Source organism: Peromyscus maniculatus, chromosome 19 (assembly GCF_049852395.1).
Source record: "Peromyscus maniculatus bairdii isolate BWxNUB_F1_BW_parent chromosome 19, HU_Pman_BW_mat_3.1, whole genome shotgun sequence".
Taxonomy (NCBI): Eukaryota; Metazoa; Chordata; class Mammalia; order Rodentia; family Cricetidae; genus Peromyscus; species Peromyscus maniculatus.
Window position 1 is genome coordinate 44720706 of NC_134870.1, and position 17005 is coordinate 44737710.

The 17005-nt window shown below is 46.9% G+C and overlaps 1 protein-coding gene across 3 annotated transcripts in view; it reads right to left on the reverse strand.

Moving 5' to 3' along the window:
• Positions 1 to 16433, reverse strand: part of Cep120 (centrosomal protein 120) — a 68712-nt gene extending 52279 nt beyond the window's left edge. The window contains exons 1-6 of one of the 3 annotated variants that reach the window (XM_006987489.4): positions 16130 to 16433; positions 15904 to 15972; positions 11329 to 11485; positions 8934 to 9048; positions 5328 to 5469; positions 2127 to 2275 (exon numbers count right to left, since the gene is read on the reverse strand). In XM_006987489.4, coding sequence (XP_006987551.1) covers positions 2127 to 2275; positions 5328 to 5469; positions 8934 to 9048; positions 11329 to 11485; positions 15904 to 15952 — 612 coding nt within the window. In that variant the 5' untranslated portion in view covers positions 15953 to 15972; positions 16130 to 16433. Of the gene's footprint in view, positions 1 to 2126; positions 2276 to 5327; positions 5470 to 8933; positions 9049 to 11328; positions 11486 to 15903; positions 16066 to 16129 lie in introns of those variants that run through there. The other 2 variants (XM_042264414.2, XM_076555252.1) reach the window with 2 other exon arrangements.
• Between the last annotated feature and the right edge of the window lie 572 nt (positions 16434 to 17005).

A 17005-nucleotide genomic window follows, 5' to 3' on the forward strand; every position in this document is an offset into this window, starting at 1 on the left:
GAAATGTAATCTAATGGTTTTTAGCAAGGCAGAGGGAATGGGGGGAAGAGCAAGGCCTGCTGGGGTCATGTTTGCCATGCTTTGGCTGGCTAGAGTCCCTTCAAGGTTCTCTTGTAGCCCAGGCTGGTCTCCACTTTGCTGTAGCCAAGGCTGTCCTCAAGTGGATTCTTTCTGCCTCAGCCTCTCAAGTGCTGGGATCACAGGCATGAGCCAACACACTGAGCAAGCTATGAAACATTTTCTAACAGATTCTGAAGTTCACTAAAACACTGCTAAGCATTAAGCTATGAACATTTCAAGTCTCAACAGGAAATGCCTTAAATACAGTCAGATATGGATCATAGAGGATAATTACACACTGCCATGAAATGAAATTTAAGTAAAATGTATTAAGCTAAAAAAGTTATAATACAGGGCTGGAGAGATGGCTCAGTAGTTTAGAGCACTTGTTGCTTTTCAGAGGACCTGGGTTCAATTCCCAGCACCCACATGACGGCTCACCATTACCCATAACTCCAGTTCCAGGGAATCTGAAGCCCTAGTCTGGCCTCTGTGGCTAGCAAGCACACAAATGGTACACAGACATGTATGCAGGAAAAACACCCTTTTGTATAAAATAAATAAACCTAATAAAAAAATTTTCAAGGTTATAATATAGTTCATACTTAAAAAAAAATCTAAAAGTGACAATCACAATAACAGCACAGCAATGGACACAGAACATCCTATAAATGTACACTGATTATTTCAGCCTACATTTTAATATAATTTATGTTTAGGATTTTTTATGTATATAGTGTTCTGCCTACATGTATGCCTTATAACTTATGTTTAATTGAGAAGATTTTAGTCACATGAACTGAGATATATAACTGCAAAGAACACCAATTCTGGAGGCAGTCTCCACCACCCACTTCTCAGTCTAGCTCTGAAGCCTTGAGAAAATGACTAGTAATGCGGAAAAGCTAACATGCCATGACAGTGTCTACCAGAGAGCTGGCCGACAGTAAGAATGGACAACAGGGACTACTCTTAACAATGACCACCTCAAAGGAGTTTAGTTAGGTAAAGTATTTACTTTCTTTCATGATAGAAAAGGATGATAAAAATGTATTATGGCGGCTTTTATATATTTCATGGCACATTTAATTCGCAAGTGATTCCTACTACGGGCAGAGAATTTTTTAGAATTTCTTTAGCATCCTAGAACTTAGAGACACTGAGGTTTATTCAAAGCTTTCAAGACTTTAGAAAGGAAGTAAGATTAGCAATCCAGCACTGAAGGAGCCACCCACCCTCTCTGCCCCGTGGACTCTTGTGGAACCCCTGCTTAGCGCTGTCTGGCCTCTGCAAAGGGATGCTTGTTTGACTAGATGTAACCAGGGAGCAGTCACAACCACCTTTTTCCTGTCCCAGGTACAGAAAAATCACCAATCTGCTTCCTATCGCCACACCTGCTACCCGCTCTCATGGCTCCCTGCCACGATGGCCTCTTACCCCTCTGGAACTCAAATATTTATTTATCCCAAATAAACCTTCTCTTCTGTAAGGTGCCTTGCTCACGGTTTTATACAGAATAGAAAAGTAACTAAGGATAGGGTAGGAGAAGCTGAAGAAAATAGACCAGTTTTCATGTTGTTCACTATGCTGAGTGTAACAGTCCTCTGACTGACACAGAACATTCTATCTTCTGCTAGCACCCTCAACAATAGGCTAATGTCTGTAAACATATAAACAAAGTCAAACATAGTCCTCGCCCCAAATGTTCTTGACATTGCTAACTTCTTCAAAAAGTTACTGTTCAAAAAAGCAAACGTAGTCGCTTTCATTCATCCTTACAATACCACATGCATAAACACAAACACTGTTTACTGTAATCCTGAAATTAATCCATCTCTGTAATCCTGAAATTAACTTATTCTCTTGTTGCCAAGATATTGAAATTACAGTAAAAAATGTTTACTAGCATGAAAACATTTTAAAAGGTTTTGTACTTATTTTTACACGTGTATGGGAAGTGTGAGTCTGTGTGGGTATGTGCACCTGAATACAATTACTCAGATTTTACAATTGCTCACATGATTTTGAACTCTGGATAAAGTCATTTATCCGAGGAAATACCTTACCTGTTCCAACTGGGTGGCAAATGCTATGGTGACTGACAGAATAAAGGGGTCAGTACAATGCTCTGCCGGACCAATCTGATGGTAGCCTCCCTCCTCATTCAACACCGCAACAATGTCCTTCGGGTCAACTCCAGACAGGCTAGCAGGAACTTCACAGACGAAAACCAAAATCGCATTAGACTGTAATTTCCCATAAATGGTTTTATTATTTTTAGATAGGATCTTGTTATATAGCCCAGTTAGGTTGAAAATTTACTGTGTTACCCAATCTGGCCTGGAACTTATCATGGTGGCCTTGAATTCACAATCATTCTGTCTCAACCTCTTGTGTGCTAGGATTACAGGTTCATCTCACAATGCCTGGCCCATCATAAACATTTAAAAGCTTGTTACATTTATTTAATTAAGAAATTAGCCATTTTCATGGACACAGTATCTCAAAAGGCTTCTTTTAATTTCTTCTAGGGAGCTTTAACTTTATTTTTCCATACATAAAAACAATATTCTGGAGTAAAGTATTTTTAAATCACATAAAGGGCCACACAGAAAAGGAATGTAACACACATTTCTTTATGAACCTATGTACTCTGGAGTGAAGAATATGCTCTGGAATATGCTAGACTTGGCTGAGAGAGAGGTAGAAAAACAGAGACCAGGGGACTGTAAGGCATGTTCCAGACAGAGGGCAGTACGTAACAGAGCCAGGAGCAAGGGCCAGTTAACAGAGCCAGAGAAATGAAGGCCAGGAAGCCTCGTGAAGCAGTCTTATAATCCCAGATATGGAGGGAGCAGAAGGTCCTCCTGCCTGAGCCAGGGCTAGTTTAAAGCCAGCCTGGACAACCTAGACACTGTCTCAAAACCAAGACCACAAAATGAGGGCTGGCAACCCAGCTCACCGGGACACCTGCCTAGCATGTCTGAGACCCGTGTTCAGTGCCCACTAGTAAATACGGGGACAGAGAACTGAGAGAGGGTGACAGACATGAGTGAGGACTACAGGGAGAGCTGTGGCTGGAGACACAGGCCAGGCCTCAGCACGCTGAGTCTTCTCCAACGATTTTTATGGTTTTGTTTTCTAAGAGTACGGGAAAAGCATCAACAACTTGTGAGAAGAGACCACACAGTCAAATGAGCGTCAGTGTGAAAAGACCAGACAGGGCTGAGAGTTTTCAAACTGGTTAAGGAAGGAAAAGAACAGGACGTACACGATGAAAACTAGACAGCAGGGCTGGGGAATGCAGGAAGTGGGCACTCTTTGTGGCTCTCTAGCATAAACTCCAGGTGGGGATGTCTCAGGGCTTATGAAAATCCAAGGATGCAGGCCATCAGCAAGCAGGCCCTCTCCTCTGGGGGTCCACCCCAAAGGAGTGTTTACTGTTGCACTGGCTGAGAACAGTCTACAGTGAAGAGCATGGACAAGTAACCAAAGGCTGAAGCCCCAATCCCAGGGTCACATAGCTATATCAGAAAACTGTATGTTTCTCGGTCTGCGTTTCCCTTCCACAGAGCTTCTATGTGGTTGTTGAAGACCAGATGAAACTCGGAAAGCAGAGCACTGAGCACGGTACTGGACACATTACGCACTTTAACCAGGTAGCCACTGTGAGGTAAGGTCAACAGAGCTCAGGAGTTAAAAATAGTATCTATCACAGGCTCCTCCAGCTGGGCACTGTGGCTGATGCTATAACCCCAACACTGGTTGAGCCGGGCAGTGGTGGTGCATGCCTTTAATCCCAACACTCGGGAGGCAGAGCCAGGTGGATCTCTGTGAGTTCGAGGCCAGCCTGGTCTACAGAGTGAGTTCCAGGACAGGCACCAAAACTACACAGAGGTCCCAACTCCAAATTCCATCGGGACTTTGGAGATGAAGTGTCCATCACATGAGTTCTCTGGACATACCTCAACTACAACCAGGGACCCGAAGGCAGGGAGTGTTGACCAGGCAGAGCACAAAGGATACCAATAACAGTGGATCTCTTCCAAGTGCAGTGGACATGGGGTATGTATGTGGCATCCCCCGACTCAAATCCACTGACTTAGCTAGCATGCAGTAATAAAACCTAAAGAATAGACAGCGCCAAAAGTGAAGTCCGGACCAGAGAGATGGCTCAGCAGTGAAGAGCACTGGCTGCTCCTGAAGAGGACAGGGTTCAGTTCCCAGCACCCACATGGCAGCTCATGACTGTCTCTAACTCCAGTTCCAGGGGATCCAACACCTTCTAACCTCCACTAGCACCAGGCACACACAGAATATGCAAACACACACACACACACACACACACAAAGAGAATCTAATCAAACTGGACTTCTGGTGAGAACACATCAACAACGTTTCATCAGTTGCACCCACACTGGGGTGCTGAGCTGTAGTGGACGAGTTACCCTGTCAGTACACACAGAGGGTAGAGGGAACATTCTGCACTCTGCAATTTCACTAAGATGTTAAAAGTGCTCTGTAAGTGTGCCCGGTGTGCTGGTGCATGTCTCTAATCTCAGCCCTCAGGAGGCAAGGGCAGAGGCAAAGACAGGTGATCTCAGTGGGTTTGAGGCCAGCCTGGTCTACACAGCAAGTTCCATCCAGCCAGGGCTACACAGTGAGATTCTGATTATAAATAAATAAATAAACAGATAGATAGATACATAGATAGACAGACAAATAAAATTTAATTTAGAAAATATACTTTGTTAAACTACGGTCAAATAATAAACGTACTACATTTGAGAGCTTTTCTATGCTCATCCTGGAAAGAAAATTTTCTTAGTAATATTTTTTAAAATACAAAATTCTCTGTTGGAGTATTTATCAACTTAAGAAACAAAAGCCTTTCCAGATTCTAAGATTTGTAAACAAGAGCTCTGTAAACAAGTCTGCACACATTACATGTGTTCACAAGATCATGTTTGCTGATGCACGGGGTCAATCAGCTTCTATTCCTGTGCACAGCTCCAAGACATCACCCTTCCTTCCTAAAGTGCCAGTGCAGAGGCCTTGTGCAAGGTCTTTAAGGGAAGATGCACAAAACGACACATACCAGTGCACACACACCCATAACCCAAACAACCGAGAGACAGAGGCAGGAGGAGTATAAGGCCAGCCTCGGCTACATGTGAGGTCCAGACCTGCCTGGTCTAACTGAGACCCTGTCTCAAAACAAAACAAAAACCAACCAACCAAAGCCCACGAGAGACAGGATGACAAACCTTTTCCATCCCGAGGAGGGGCTCCTTTGGCTTTAAAACTATCCACCTGTGCCTTTGCATCTGTTTCCAAAGTGATACTGATCTGTATCTCAGACTTGAACTTGGTGTATTTGTTACTCAGCAACTGGTACCACTTAGGTGCCTAGATAACAAAACAGAAAGCAGGGTGAAACTCACAGGGACAAGGGTCAGAACGTTCGTTACGGTTTCCACTCTTTCCCTACAGCCTTTTCAGTAGCTTTCACCTCTTAAAAAATACAGGCCAGGCATAGGGACGTGCAGCCTTTAATCGCAGCACTCAGGGGACTGAGGCAAGGCCATCTCTGAGTTCCATGTCAACCTGGACTACACAGTGAATCCCAGGCCGGCCAAGGCTGCACAGTGACATCCTGTCTCAGAACACAACAAAATTTCTTTCCACATTGTCTTCAAAAGAAAGCAATCCTAATTAGGAAGCCAGCAACTAAACTTCCCCCTGAGAAATACACCGAAGCACTCAGACTGTCTTCTTGGCCTCCATTCCAATGCTTTCACAGGGGAGAAAACAACACACGTCTGTCTTCAGCCTTCTGTCTCCAATCTCATGACATCCTTCAGTAGCAAAAGCCTAACTAATCATCTGTTCCCTTAACTCCACTGCTCAGCGCTGCTATTAGATGTCTTCTTGTTCATATCAATTAAAAAAAAGAAAATATTACTACTTGTGGGTGAACAAGAATGGCCCCCATAGGCTCATCTATTTGAATGCTTCGTCACCAGGGAGGTAAGCTGTGTGAGAGGATTAGAAGGATTAGGAGGTGACACTATCGGAGGAGGTGTGGCCTTGTTGGAGGAAGCGTGTAGTGGGTAGCCATTCCAGCTTTGATCTGGAAGTTCCAACCCCCACTGAGGCTTCACTAACCATCACGCCTCCAAGGCGGGTCCAAGGGAGGATGCTGAAGACCCAAGATCCAGATGCGCCGGCTCTCTTGGTTCCTGGACCCTGGACGCTGGAGGTAGATGGAGCAGAGTTCTCCAGAGAACACTGCCGGACTGCGCCACACCTAAGTTACCCCACAAAATAAACCTCCCTTTTAACTACATGGAGTGGCCTTAATAATTTCACCAATATCTGACACCCAACGTAGGGCAAATTCCAAAGGCCTGGTGGCTCCTACCCTCAGCTTCCTCCCCAGCTGTCGGGCACTTGAAGCTGCAGGGTACTGCCTGCAGAGCTCCATAAAACCAGGAAAAACCTACACGGTTGCACTCCTGAAAAGGAGCTAATCCAGTCTCAGTTCCCAGGCAAGTTTAGCCCCCAGACCAGAGAAACCACTGTGAGTGAGGCGTTCCCCCTCCTCCCTGAGCACCACCTCCCCCACCCCCCCACCCCCCCCCCCCCGCCCTAGACTGAGGCTTCTAGCACATTACCTATTAGTAACTGATCAATCTCTCGGCCCTGCCTTGTAGGCGTGACCTTTACCGAAGCCTCAGTGGGGGTTGGAACTTCCAGGTCAAAGCTGGAAGGGCTACCCACTACAGAAGCGTGTCACTGGGAGTGGCCTTTGAGGTTTGAAAAGCTCACACCAGACCCAGTCTTTCTCTCAGCCTGCGGATCAGGAAGTAGCTCTCAATTACTTCTCCAGCACCATGCTTGCCATGCTGGTGCCATGCTGGTGCCATGCTCCTCACCACGGCAACAATGGACTAAGCCTCTGAAACCGACAGCACGCCCTCAGATTAAACACCTTCCTTTATAAGAGTTGTCACAGTGTCTCTTCACAGCAACAGATCAGTGGCTAAGACACTACTAAGAAACAGCATAAAATGTTAAGGAAAAGGCCAGGTGAGGTCTGCATCATGAGCCATTTACTTGGCAGATACTGACAACAAAGACCTTCTCAGAGGATTCGGTAGGTTAAAACTACCCAGTGATCAGACCAACCAGAAGACGTGGCTCAGGCCACCACAATGTGCACCCAGGTGCAGGCACTGTAGTCAGCAGGGGCCATTCACACACGTGTACACGTGTGAGCACACACTCAGACACAAACAAATAATTCCAAAAAAACAATGGAAAAGGAAAAACAAAAATGATGAAGGAGACTGAAAAAAAGTAGTAGTTTAAAGTTAAAAAAAATGTTTTTAATGCAGCTGGGCATTGTGGAGCATTCGTATAACTGCAGGACTCCGGGAAGCAGAGAGAGGACGACGAGGAGTCCAAGGCCAGCCTTGACCCACTTGCCTGTCTTCAAATGAGTTATTGTTGAAAAGTACTGTGATGATTATTATAATAACAGAAGAAACAGGAGACGCACACAAGCCTGAAAGAGATAGTCAGGAAAAAGGAGAACAAGATAAGCCTGGCGGCATAACCTGCGGTCTCAGCTACTTGGGAGGCGAGACCTGCAGCTACAGGAGGAGTCTGAGGCCAGCAGGGTTAACGGTGTGATTGGCTCAAAATGAGGAGCTAATCATACAGCCCAGTGGGAGGATGCATGTCTAGCGTGAGAGAGACCCTGGGTTCAATCCCGAGACCTAGGGCAGAGCTGGAAGCAATGCCAAGTGAGACATAAGTAAATGTTTCTATTAGAACAACAACAAAAAATGTCTATTTTGGTACAATTTTTGTTGTTGCTGGGGTTTTTTTGGTTTTTCAAGACAGGGTTTCTCTGTGTAGCCCTGGCTGTCCTGGAACTCGCTCTGTAGACCAGGCTGTCCTCAAATTCAGACATCTGCCTGCCTCTGCCTCCCAGAACTGGGATTATAGGTGGCAGTTGTTGCTGTTTGGAGGAGTTAGGATGCAGTCCTAAGTGTGAGCCCATGCACATCTCAGTGCCCTCGGTGAGAGCACTTGGTCCGGTAGTGCTACTTCAAACGGTCTCTAAAAACCACTGACTTTGGCTTGACCCAAACTTTTAATCATCAGAGTTTAGGACTATTTTGGAGAAGGTGAGGTCTTAGTATATAGTCCAGCTGACCTCAAACTTATAATTCTCCTGCCTGAGTCTCGAAAGTTCTGGAAAGTATCCGGTTTCCTGAGGAAGGTTAGGGAGAGCAGTGTCCTGAGCTGGGATTTACCAGACACACTGAGTAATGTGACTGAAGAGTAGAGAACCGGGGAGCAAGGAGGCCTAGTGGGAAGTTCTGATGGCCAAGGTACGAAATGATGGGAGCTTAAATTAGGGCAGCAGCTGTGAAAATGCAGACTAGATCCCAAGGGGACCAAATCCTCTGGACTGGATGGCTATGAAGGAGGGAGCAGGAAGCGTCCAGAAGACTTCTGGATTCAGAACTTGAAAGAACAGAGAGAGATGAATGTTGGCCGAACCGAGGCACTCGAGGAGGACAGCCTCAGAAGAGAGGCTCAGCACGCCGCCGCCACAGGGGCAGTCACTCCCACACGGGTTTGTGCTTTCTTTGAGAAGCTTCTTTGAGAAAGAATTCCCAGGAACAGGTGAAAGGCTGGAATTCTCAAATCCAACTGGAAAACTAAAGCATTCGCATCTCTGTATCACCCTGAGGCCACCATCTGCAACTGGCCCAGTATTCCGTTTTTCCCTTTCAACTGGTATTTATTTAATCAACTATCTATCATAATAATGAACAAAACCAAAAGGACAATACCTGCTTTGTTTCCTGAGCGGTTCTTAAGTCCAACACAATGTAGCCTATGGTTTCCTTGGCAGAAGACAGAGGATCCAAGGCGAAGCACTGGAGTTTGATAGGTGTGCGCTGTAACCTGCACAAGGATGTGCGTGAGCAATGAGTGAGTCTTTCTTATACTGTGCTAAGTCAAGGCCAGCCTGGTCTACAGAGCTAGTTCCAGGACAGCTAGAGCTGCATAAAGAAACCCTGTCTTGAAAAACTAGAGCACACCAAACCAAACCAAACGAAAACAAACAAAAACTCATTAAAAAAAAAGAAATACATTTCAGTCATTTAATAAATACAAGTACTGCTGTTCTTGACTATTTCTAGTCATAAAATTCATACAAGAAAACCCAATGTTATACTTGAGGTCCACTTGAGGTGGGAAGACTCGTCCACTGCGGGTAGCACCATTCCTCAGACAGGGCATCGATCCTGAACTGTTTAAAGGTGGAGCGGGGGGGCTGAGCACAAGCATGCAATCACTGATGCACTGCTGTCTGCAAGCACTGATGCACTGCTGTCTGCAATCACTGATGCACTGCTGTCTGCAATCACTGATGCACTGCTCTCTGTAATCACTGATGCACTGCTGTCTGCAATCACTGATGCATTGATGCACTGCTGTCTGCAATCACTGATGCACTGCTCTCTGTAATCACTGATGCATTACTGTCTGCAATCACTGATGCACTGCTGTCTGCAATCACTGATGCACTGCTGTCTGCAAGCACTGATGCATTACTGTCTGCAATCACTGATGCACTGCTGTCTGCAATCACTGATGCACTGCTGTCTGCAATCATTGATGCATTACTGTCTGCAATCACTGATGCATTACTGTCTGCAATCACTGATGCACTGCTGTCTGCAATCACTGATGCATTACTGTCTGCAATCACTGATGCACTGCTGTCTGCAAGCATTGATGCACTGCTGTCTGCAAGCACTGATGCACTGCTGTCTGCAATCACTGATGCACTGCTGTCTGCAATCACTGATGCACTGCTGTCTGCAAGCACTGATGCACTGCTGTCTGCAAGCACTGATGCACTGCTGTCTGCAAGCACTGATGCACTGCTGTCTGCAAGCACTGATGCACTGCTGTCTGCAAGCACTGATGCACTGCTGTCTGCAATCACTGATGTACTGCTGTCTGCAAGCACTGATGCACTGCTGTCTGCAAGCACTGATGCACTGCTGTCTGCAAGCACTGATGCATTGATGCACTGCTGTCTGCAAGCACTGATGCACTGCTGTCTGCAATCACTGATGCACTGCTGTCTGCAAGCACTGATGCACTGCTGTCTGCAAGCACTGATGCACTGCTGTCTGCAATCACTGATGTACTGCTGTCTGCAAGCACTGATGCACTGCTGTCTGCAAGCACTGATGCACTGCTGTCTGCAAGCATTGATGCACTGCTGTCTGCAAGCACTGATGCACTGCTGTCTGCAATCACTGATGCACTGCTGTCTGCAAGCACTGATGCATTGATGCACTGCTGTCTGCAATCACTGATGCACTGCTGTCTGCAAGCACTGATGCACTGCTGTCTGCAAGCACTGATGCACTGCTGTCTGCAATCACTGATGCACTGCTGTCTGCAAGCACTGATGCACTGCTGTCTGCAAGCACTGATGCACTGCTGTCTGCAATCACTGATGTACTGCTGTCTGCAAGCACTGATGCACTGCTGTCTGCAAGCACTGATGCACTGCTGTCTGCAAGCACTGATGCATTGATGCACTGCTGTCTGCAATCACTGATGCATTGATGCACTGCTGTCTGCAATCACTGATGCACTGCTGTCTGCAATCACTGATGCACTGCTGTCTGCAAGCACTGATGCATTGATGCACTGCTGTCTGCAATCACTGATGCACTGCTGTCTGCAAGCACTGATGCACTGCTGTCTGCAATCACTGATGCACTGCTGTCTGCAATCACTGATGCACTGCTGTCTGCAATCACTGATGCACTGCTGTCTGCAAGCACTGATGCACTGCTGTCTGCAAGCACTGATGCACTGCTGTCTGCAATCACTGATGCACTGCTGTCTGCAAGCACTGATGCACTGCTGTCTGCTCTTAACTGCTGATGTACCGTGACTAGCTGCTTCGAGTTCCTGCCACCTGACCACCCTACAGTGACATCTGTAACATGGGACTGCGGGCTAAATTACCCTTTCTCCCTCAGTTGCTCTCATCGGGGTGCTTTATCACAGCAACCAGAAACAAAATGAAGAGAGACCCTGTCTCAAAAGCAAAACCACAAACCCCACACTACACGCTCCACAGATGTGATCGTCACCACACTCAGTTCGTCAGGAAAGGACAAAGATGCTGACACAAACGGAGAGCGGCCTCACCTGTGCTGATGAAGCACTTTCCTGTCGATTTCCCAGGCTAACTCGGTAGCAAACTCGGGCTGGTCAGTGTGGTCGACAGGGTCAGTAGCCAGCTGCTCTCCATCGAACTTGGCTTCTACCACAAGCATATGCTTTGGACGTTTGGGGAAATGGCGACCTGAAGAAAGAGCACACGTACATACGGAAATCCAACAGGATCACTTTAAATACTGGTGTATGTCCAAGTAGCTGGTTTGCACACTGCATAAACTGCCTCACAAACGCACCTGCACCTGCTTTCAGAACCTGAAAGCTGTGACTTCACCATTATTGCTTCTCCAACAGCAATGTGTGTGAGTCACCTAGGGACCCTACGCAAATGTAGAATCAGGCTCGGTAGGTCTAGGTGGGCCTGAAAGCCTCACAAGTAAGTGCATTTAAAAAAGAAAAACAAATGGTAAAGCAAATGGCTTCAAAAAGAATAAAATAGGTACTTGCCCTAAAAAGAAAACCAAGGGTCTAGTGGAAAGAAAAATTTCAAAACTGGAAGAAAGTGAACAGCAAATAAGTGTTCCTAACAATCTTGCACAGAGGCAATTATTTTGGTTTTTCAGTCTGGTGAGGGAGATCATAGGGAGGGGAATTTTTACCACTACTAAAGAAATAATCCCCTCCCCATGCTATTCACCCCAATTAAAGCTACTGGGTTAGGAGTTAAATGGGCAGGAAAGACCTGGATTTGATGAGATGGTGGCACACATAGATAACCCCACCACTTGGGAAGTGGAGGCAAAGAGCCTGGATGACCTGAGACCCCGAAACCCAAACCAGGGGCTCTCTGGCCCCAGCAGCAGCTGCTGAAAAGGAACTGCATTGTTTGGACAGCACTTCAGCAGGACACACACTGTGCCACTCTGTGATCCAAAGGCCTTCAGGAGTCAACCTGTGACCAACACGGGCTGCCCACGGGAGAGAAAGTAAAGCTGGAGTGCCCAGGCTGACTGCACCAACGAGGCGCCTCAAAGATTGCCCAAGGACGGATTCCAGGAAGACCACCACCCAAACCAAGAGGGGAAACTGCTGTAGCACCCGGGTCATCTTGAGAATCTCAACAGTCAGTCACAAAGTAAGAGCTCTGGCTTAAAAAAAGAAAAAGAAAAAGACCTGACTGCAGTCTTAAGAATGTCAGCTGGAGGACAGAGAGATAATATATTTGCTGCTCAGTCATGGGGCCTGGAGTTGGGGGTCGCAAGCTAAGCATCCTGTAATCGCAGCTCCTATAACATCAGCTCCAAGACTCAGGGTCATTGAGGCTTACTGGCTCCCAGCTTCATAGAGAACAGGTAGAGTAGTTGAGGAGGTGACCCAAAGCTGGCTTCTAGTCTCTAGAGGCACGAACAGGTGTGCACATGTGCACACACACTCACACAGAAACAAACGTAAATAAAGAATCTGAAACTGACCTTTAAAAAAAGGTCAGCCAGCTGGGCGGTGGTGGCTCACGCCTTTAATCCCAGCACTCGGGAGGCAGAGCCAGGCGGATCTCTGTGAGTTTGAGGCCAGTCTGGTCTACAAAGTGAGTTCCAGGAAAGGCGCAAAGCTACACAGAGAAACCCTGTCTGAAAAACCAAAACCAAAACAACAACAACAAAAAAAACAGTCAGTCAGAGGCACTTATTTTAAACTCTGTGCTGGCTAGTTTTTTGCCAACCTGACAGAAACTGGAGTCATCTGGGAAGAGGGACCCTCAATTGAGAAAATGCCTGTCAGATTGGCCTATAGCTAAATCCATGGGACATTTTCGTGACTGATGACAGTTGTGACGTGGACTGTGCCGCCCCTGGACAGGTGGTCCTGGATGGTATAAAAGCAGGCTGAAGAAACCATGGGGAGTAAACATCTTTCTCCAGGGACTCTGCTTCAGTTCCTGCTCTGATTCCCTCAGTGGGGAACTGGGACCAGAACAGTAAGATGAGATAAGCCTTTCCTACCTCCCAGATGCCCTTGGCCAGTCTTTCTCACAGTAAGAGGCAGACAACAGAAGTATTGTTTTTTTTATCCTGGAACCGAGCACACCAGGATATGGCCTGATGGAGAAATTCAGTTCCTTGTCATAAGAGGCATTTCTAGAAATGCAGCTAACAAATTATAAGTAGCTCGATATAGCTGGAGTTCTGGGGACCTATGAAACCTAAAGGGTGGGCAGAAGTCTTACCACAAGGGGCCATGTTTGCTGCTCTAAGAGTGCAGACATTATGGGAACTCTGAAAGATCTACAGATCAGAAAGATTATTGCAAAGCAGCTCAGGACAGCAGTTGATTCTGGAAGGGAAGCGAATGTTTGGAAAACAGACTGAGATCATCACTGCAGGTGAGGTGAGTGGAGACTCATCTGAGCGTATCCAGCACCTATAATAAAATCACCAACTCTTGGTGATCCTTTGGAAGATGGTGATGGAAAGGGAATCAAGGAGGGTTATGAATCCCAGGTTCCCGGCTTGAATGTAAACACCACCAGAGCTGGGGAGAGGACCACACGCCAGTTTTAGGGATGTTTGTGGTAGCAACCTAACCGACATCCCTGACTCCAGGTTCGCTCTCCTGAATACAACTCCTAAGCTGAACGTGAGTTAAGTTCATCTTCTAGTTAGGACTACAGCCACTAACCCTTTTCTTAGAATAACTCTCAACAACTTGGCTTTCAAGGTCCTCCAACGCCGATTCTTTCTAGTTATTTTTGGCCCAGTACAATATTCCTAAATATCCAACTTTCTCTACCATGGTCATCTTTCAGCCTTGTTCCACCCACCATGTTCATTCCTGTTACCCCGGCTTATCCAGTCACCAGAAATGACTTTCTTCTATGTCTGTCTGTCTGAAGCTTGGGATGGAAGGCACATCAATCACTACTCTTATTCTACTGCCAAAACCATACTTACGGTCTGTATCAGGTTTTTATTTTTTTATTTTTTTATTTTTTTTTTTTAAAGATTTATTTATTTATTATGTATACAGAAGAGGGCGCCAGATCTCATTACAGATGGTTGTGAGCCACCATGTGGTTGCTGGGAATTGAACTCAGGACCTCTGGAAGAGCAGTCAGTGCTCTTAACCTCTGAGCCATCTCTCCAGCCCCTGTATCAGGTTTTTATTATAGTGCAGTCCAACATATGGTGTCTTGCACACTAATTTGTCCATTCCAAATAAACAGACCCCTATATCACGGAAGGCAAGAAATCACTACATTTTTTTTTTCCCATAGGGAAGGAAGGCCCAGTTCTAAATTTAAAAGCCTCTTTCAACCAATTAGAAAAGTATTTCAGGCTTGTGAGGGGTTTATTTATGAGAGGTTTTTTGGGTTTTGTTTGTTTGTTTGTTGTTGGTTGGTTGGTTGGTTAGTTTTGTGACAGGAACTCACAAGTAGACCAGGCTGGCCTCAACCTCACAGAGATCCGCCTGCCTCAGCTACTGAGTGCTGGGATTATAGGCATGCGCCACCACTCCCTGCTCAATCTTGTGATTTTAAGCAGTAAAGGGACCAACAGTTAATACTGTCCCTCCTATTTAATAGCTTCTGTTCAATTTCTTATTCCAGAACTCAGAACCTATTTCTACCCTGCTTTTCTTCTCTCTTCTCAAATCCTACCAGACCTCTCTCCTGGGGGGACAGGGGTCTAACCAATACCACCGTGGATAAGCTCTCAAGATGACTCCGAATGACTGATAACCTGCTCCCATTTACCAAACAACTCCTGGGTCCTCCACTTTGCTAACTACGCTGACTAGAAGAAACGTTTGTGGAACGAGTTTGAGAGCAGAGCATGCTGCCTTTCCCCACACCTCAAGGGCTCTTGACCAGACCAGCTATCTGTCCAGCTTTTTGTCACATGACCCATTCCTCACTCGCTTTCAGAACCGAATAAATGTCATCTCAGGGAAACGTTCCCCCGGGGAGGCCATGCCAGCTCCGACACACTCCTCACTTTACTCTCTCAGCTTCTAGACCTAGGGCCACCTGCATTACCAACACAGCACCTGACATTCAGGAAGTCCCCATAAACAAATGTCACTCACTCAACGCACATGTAAGGATCATTTAACACACCTTAACGACCGCACTCCCCTAGGTACGCACGCCATCAAGGCACGTACAGGGAACAGCCTCGGCAAGACATCTGAAATGGTACGAAGCGTGTATCAAAGTCAATGGCAAAGTTCTTACAAATGGCATTAGCGGGAATTGCCGCACAGAACGTGCTCTGCAGGCACTTTTAGCTCATATATAAAAGCCATCGACAGGCTGCTTCTGATGGAAATCGGTTTTTTTTCTACGTTCTCTGGGGCTACGGCTAGTCACGCTAAATATCACTTATCCCTAATAGCACTCACGTTCCCCGGAGAGATGTTTAAATCAATTGCCTAACAGCCCTCGCTCCACGCAACTGAACAAGTCTTCGGGGACCACAAAAGCAGAGATGACAGGGTTCGTAAGGTTAACAAAGCCGCGGTCACACATTACTCGGCTGAGGATCGGGAAACAGCGGTTGCAAAAGAAGAAGAAGAAAAGAAAAGAAAGAAACGACGGAGGCCGCTCACCTTCTAGGATGGATACGACGATGAGCAGCTGGTCGGACTTGGAGACCATGGTCGCGGCGGCGGCGGGGTCTGCAGGGAAGAGACCCCGAGAAGCTCGCAGGCCGGACCCCCGCAGGCCTAGAAGGCTCCCCAGCGCCCGGCCCCGCTCCCCGGGGCCGCCGACCAGGCCCTAACCCGACCCCGGCTCGACGAACGCGCCCCACAAACCCGCAGCACCCCCCGGCACCTTTTGCCGCCGGCTAAGCTGCTTTTCAAACGCCCGGGCAGCCGCAGCGGACGCCGCCGCGCCCCGCTTCCGCCTAGCAACCAGGCCCGCAGGCCCAGAGCCCGGGGGAGGCTGGAGGACAGAGGGCGATAGAGACCAGGGCAGCCGGGGATAGAACGTCCACCAGCCCGCTTCACCTCCCGCCCTTGGACGCTCTTTCCCCGAGCCCTAGGGAGACGCGGCTGCATTGGCCCGCAGCGCCGCCTGCTGGTCGCCTGCGGAAAGGCAGGCGATGTGAACACACACACACACACACCCCCCACCGCAGGCTGCGCAGCCGCACTACTACCCTAGACGCTTCCTGGTCTGCGTCGTAGGCTCTTTAAGGAGTGGGAGGGTCGCGTATTTTAAGCGTTAGGCTCTGTTTTCATCTGAGAAATAAAACGATAGTTTTTTGGGGGTTTTGGTTTTTTTAATGCTAGTTCTCAGGCACCTGGCATCGGCTGAACGGAATGTATTAAGTCTCAGAAGACTAATGACCTGGGTGTGAACTGTGCTTGCGCATCGCTTCCAATATTTGTCCTGTGAAAACAAGCAGTGTCGATACGGTAGTTACTGTAACTGCTGGCGCTGACGTAATCTCTCCCAGAATAGCTGTACCTTACAAATACCTCTTTAAAAAAAAAGTCACGTGGGGCGAGAATATTTAAAGGTGTAATTAGCAAATTCGTAAATAGCAAAATCAAGGCTGAAAGTTAAGGTGTGGAAATGTCGTGAACCCACGTTTTCCCTTCCAATTTCAAAAAAAAAAATTTAAGGAAAGATTAGATGTATTTTGAAGATTATCTAGCTTAAAACCTAGAAAACTGAATCGGTTGGAGCCTTCGTGGACACTTT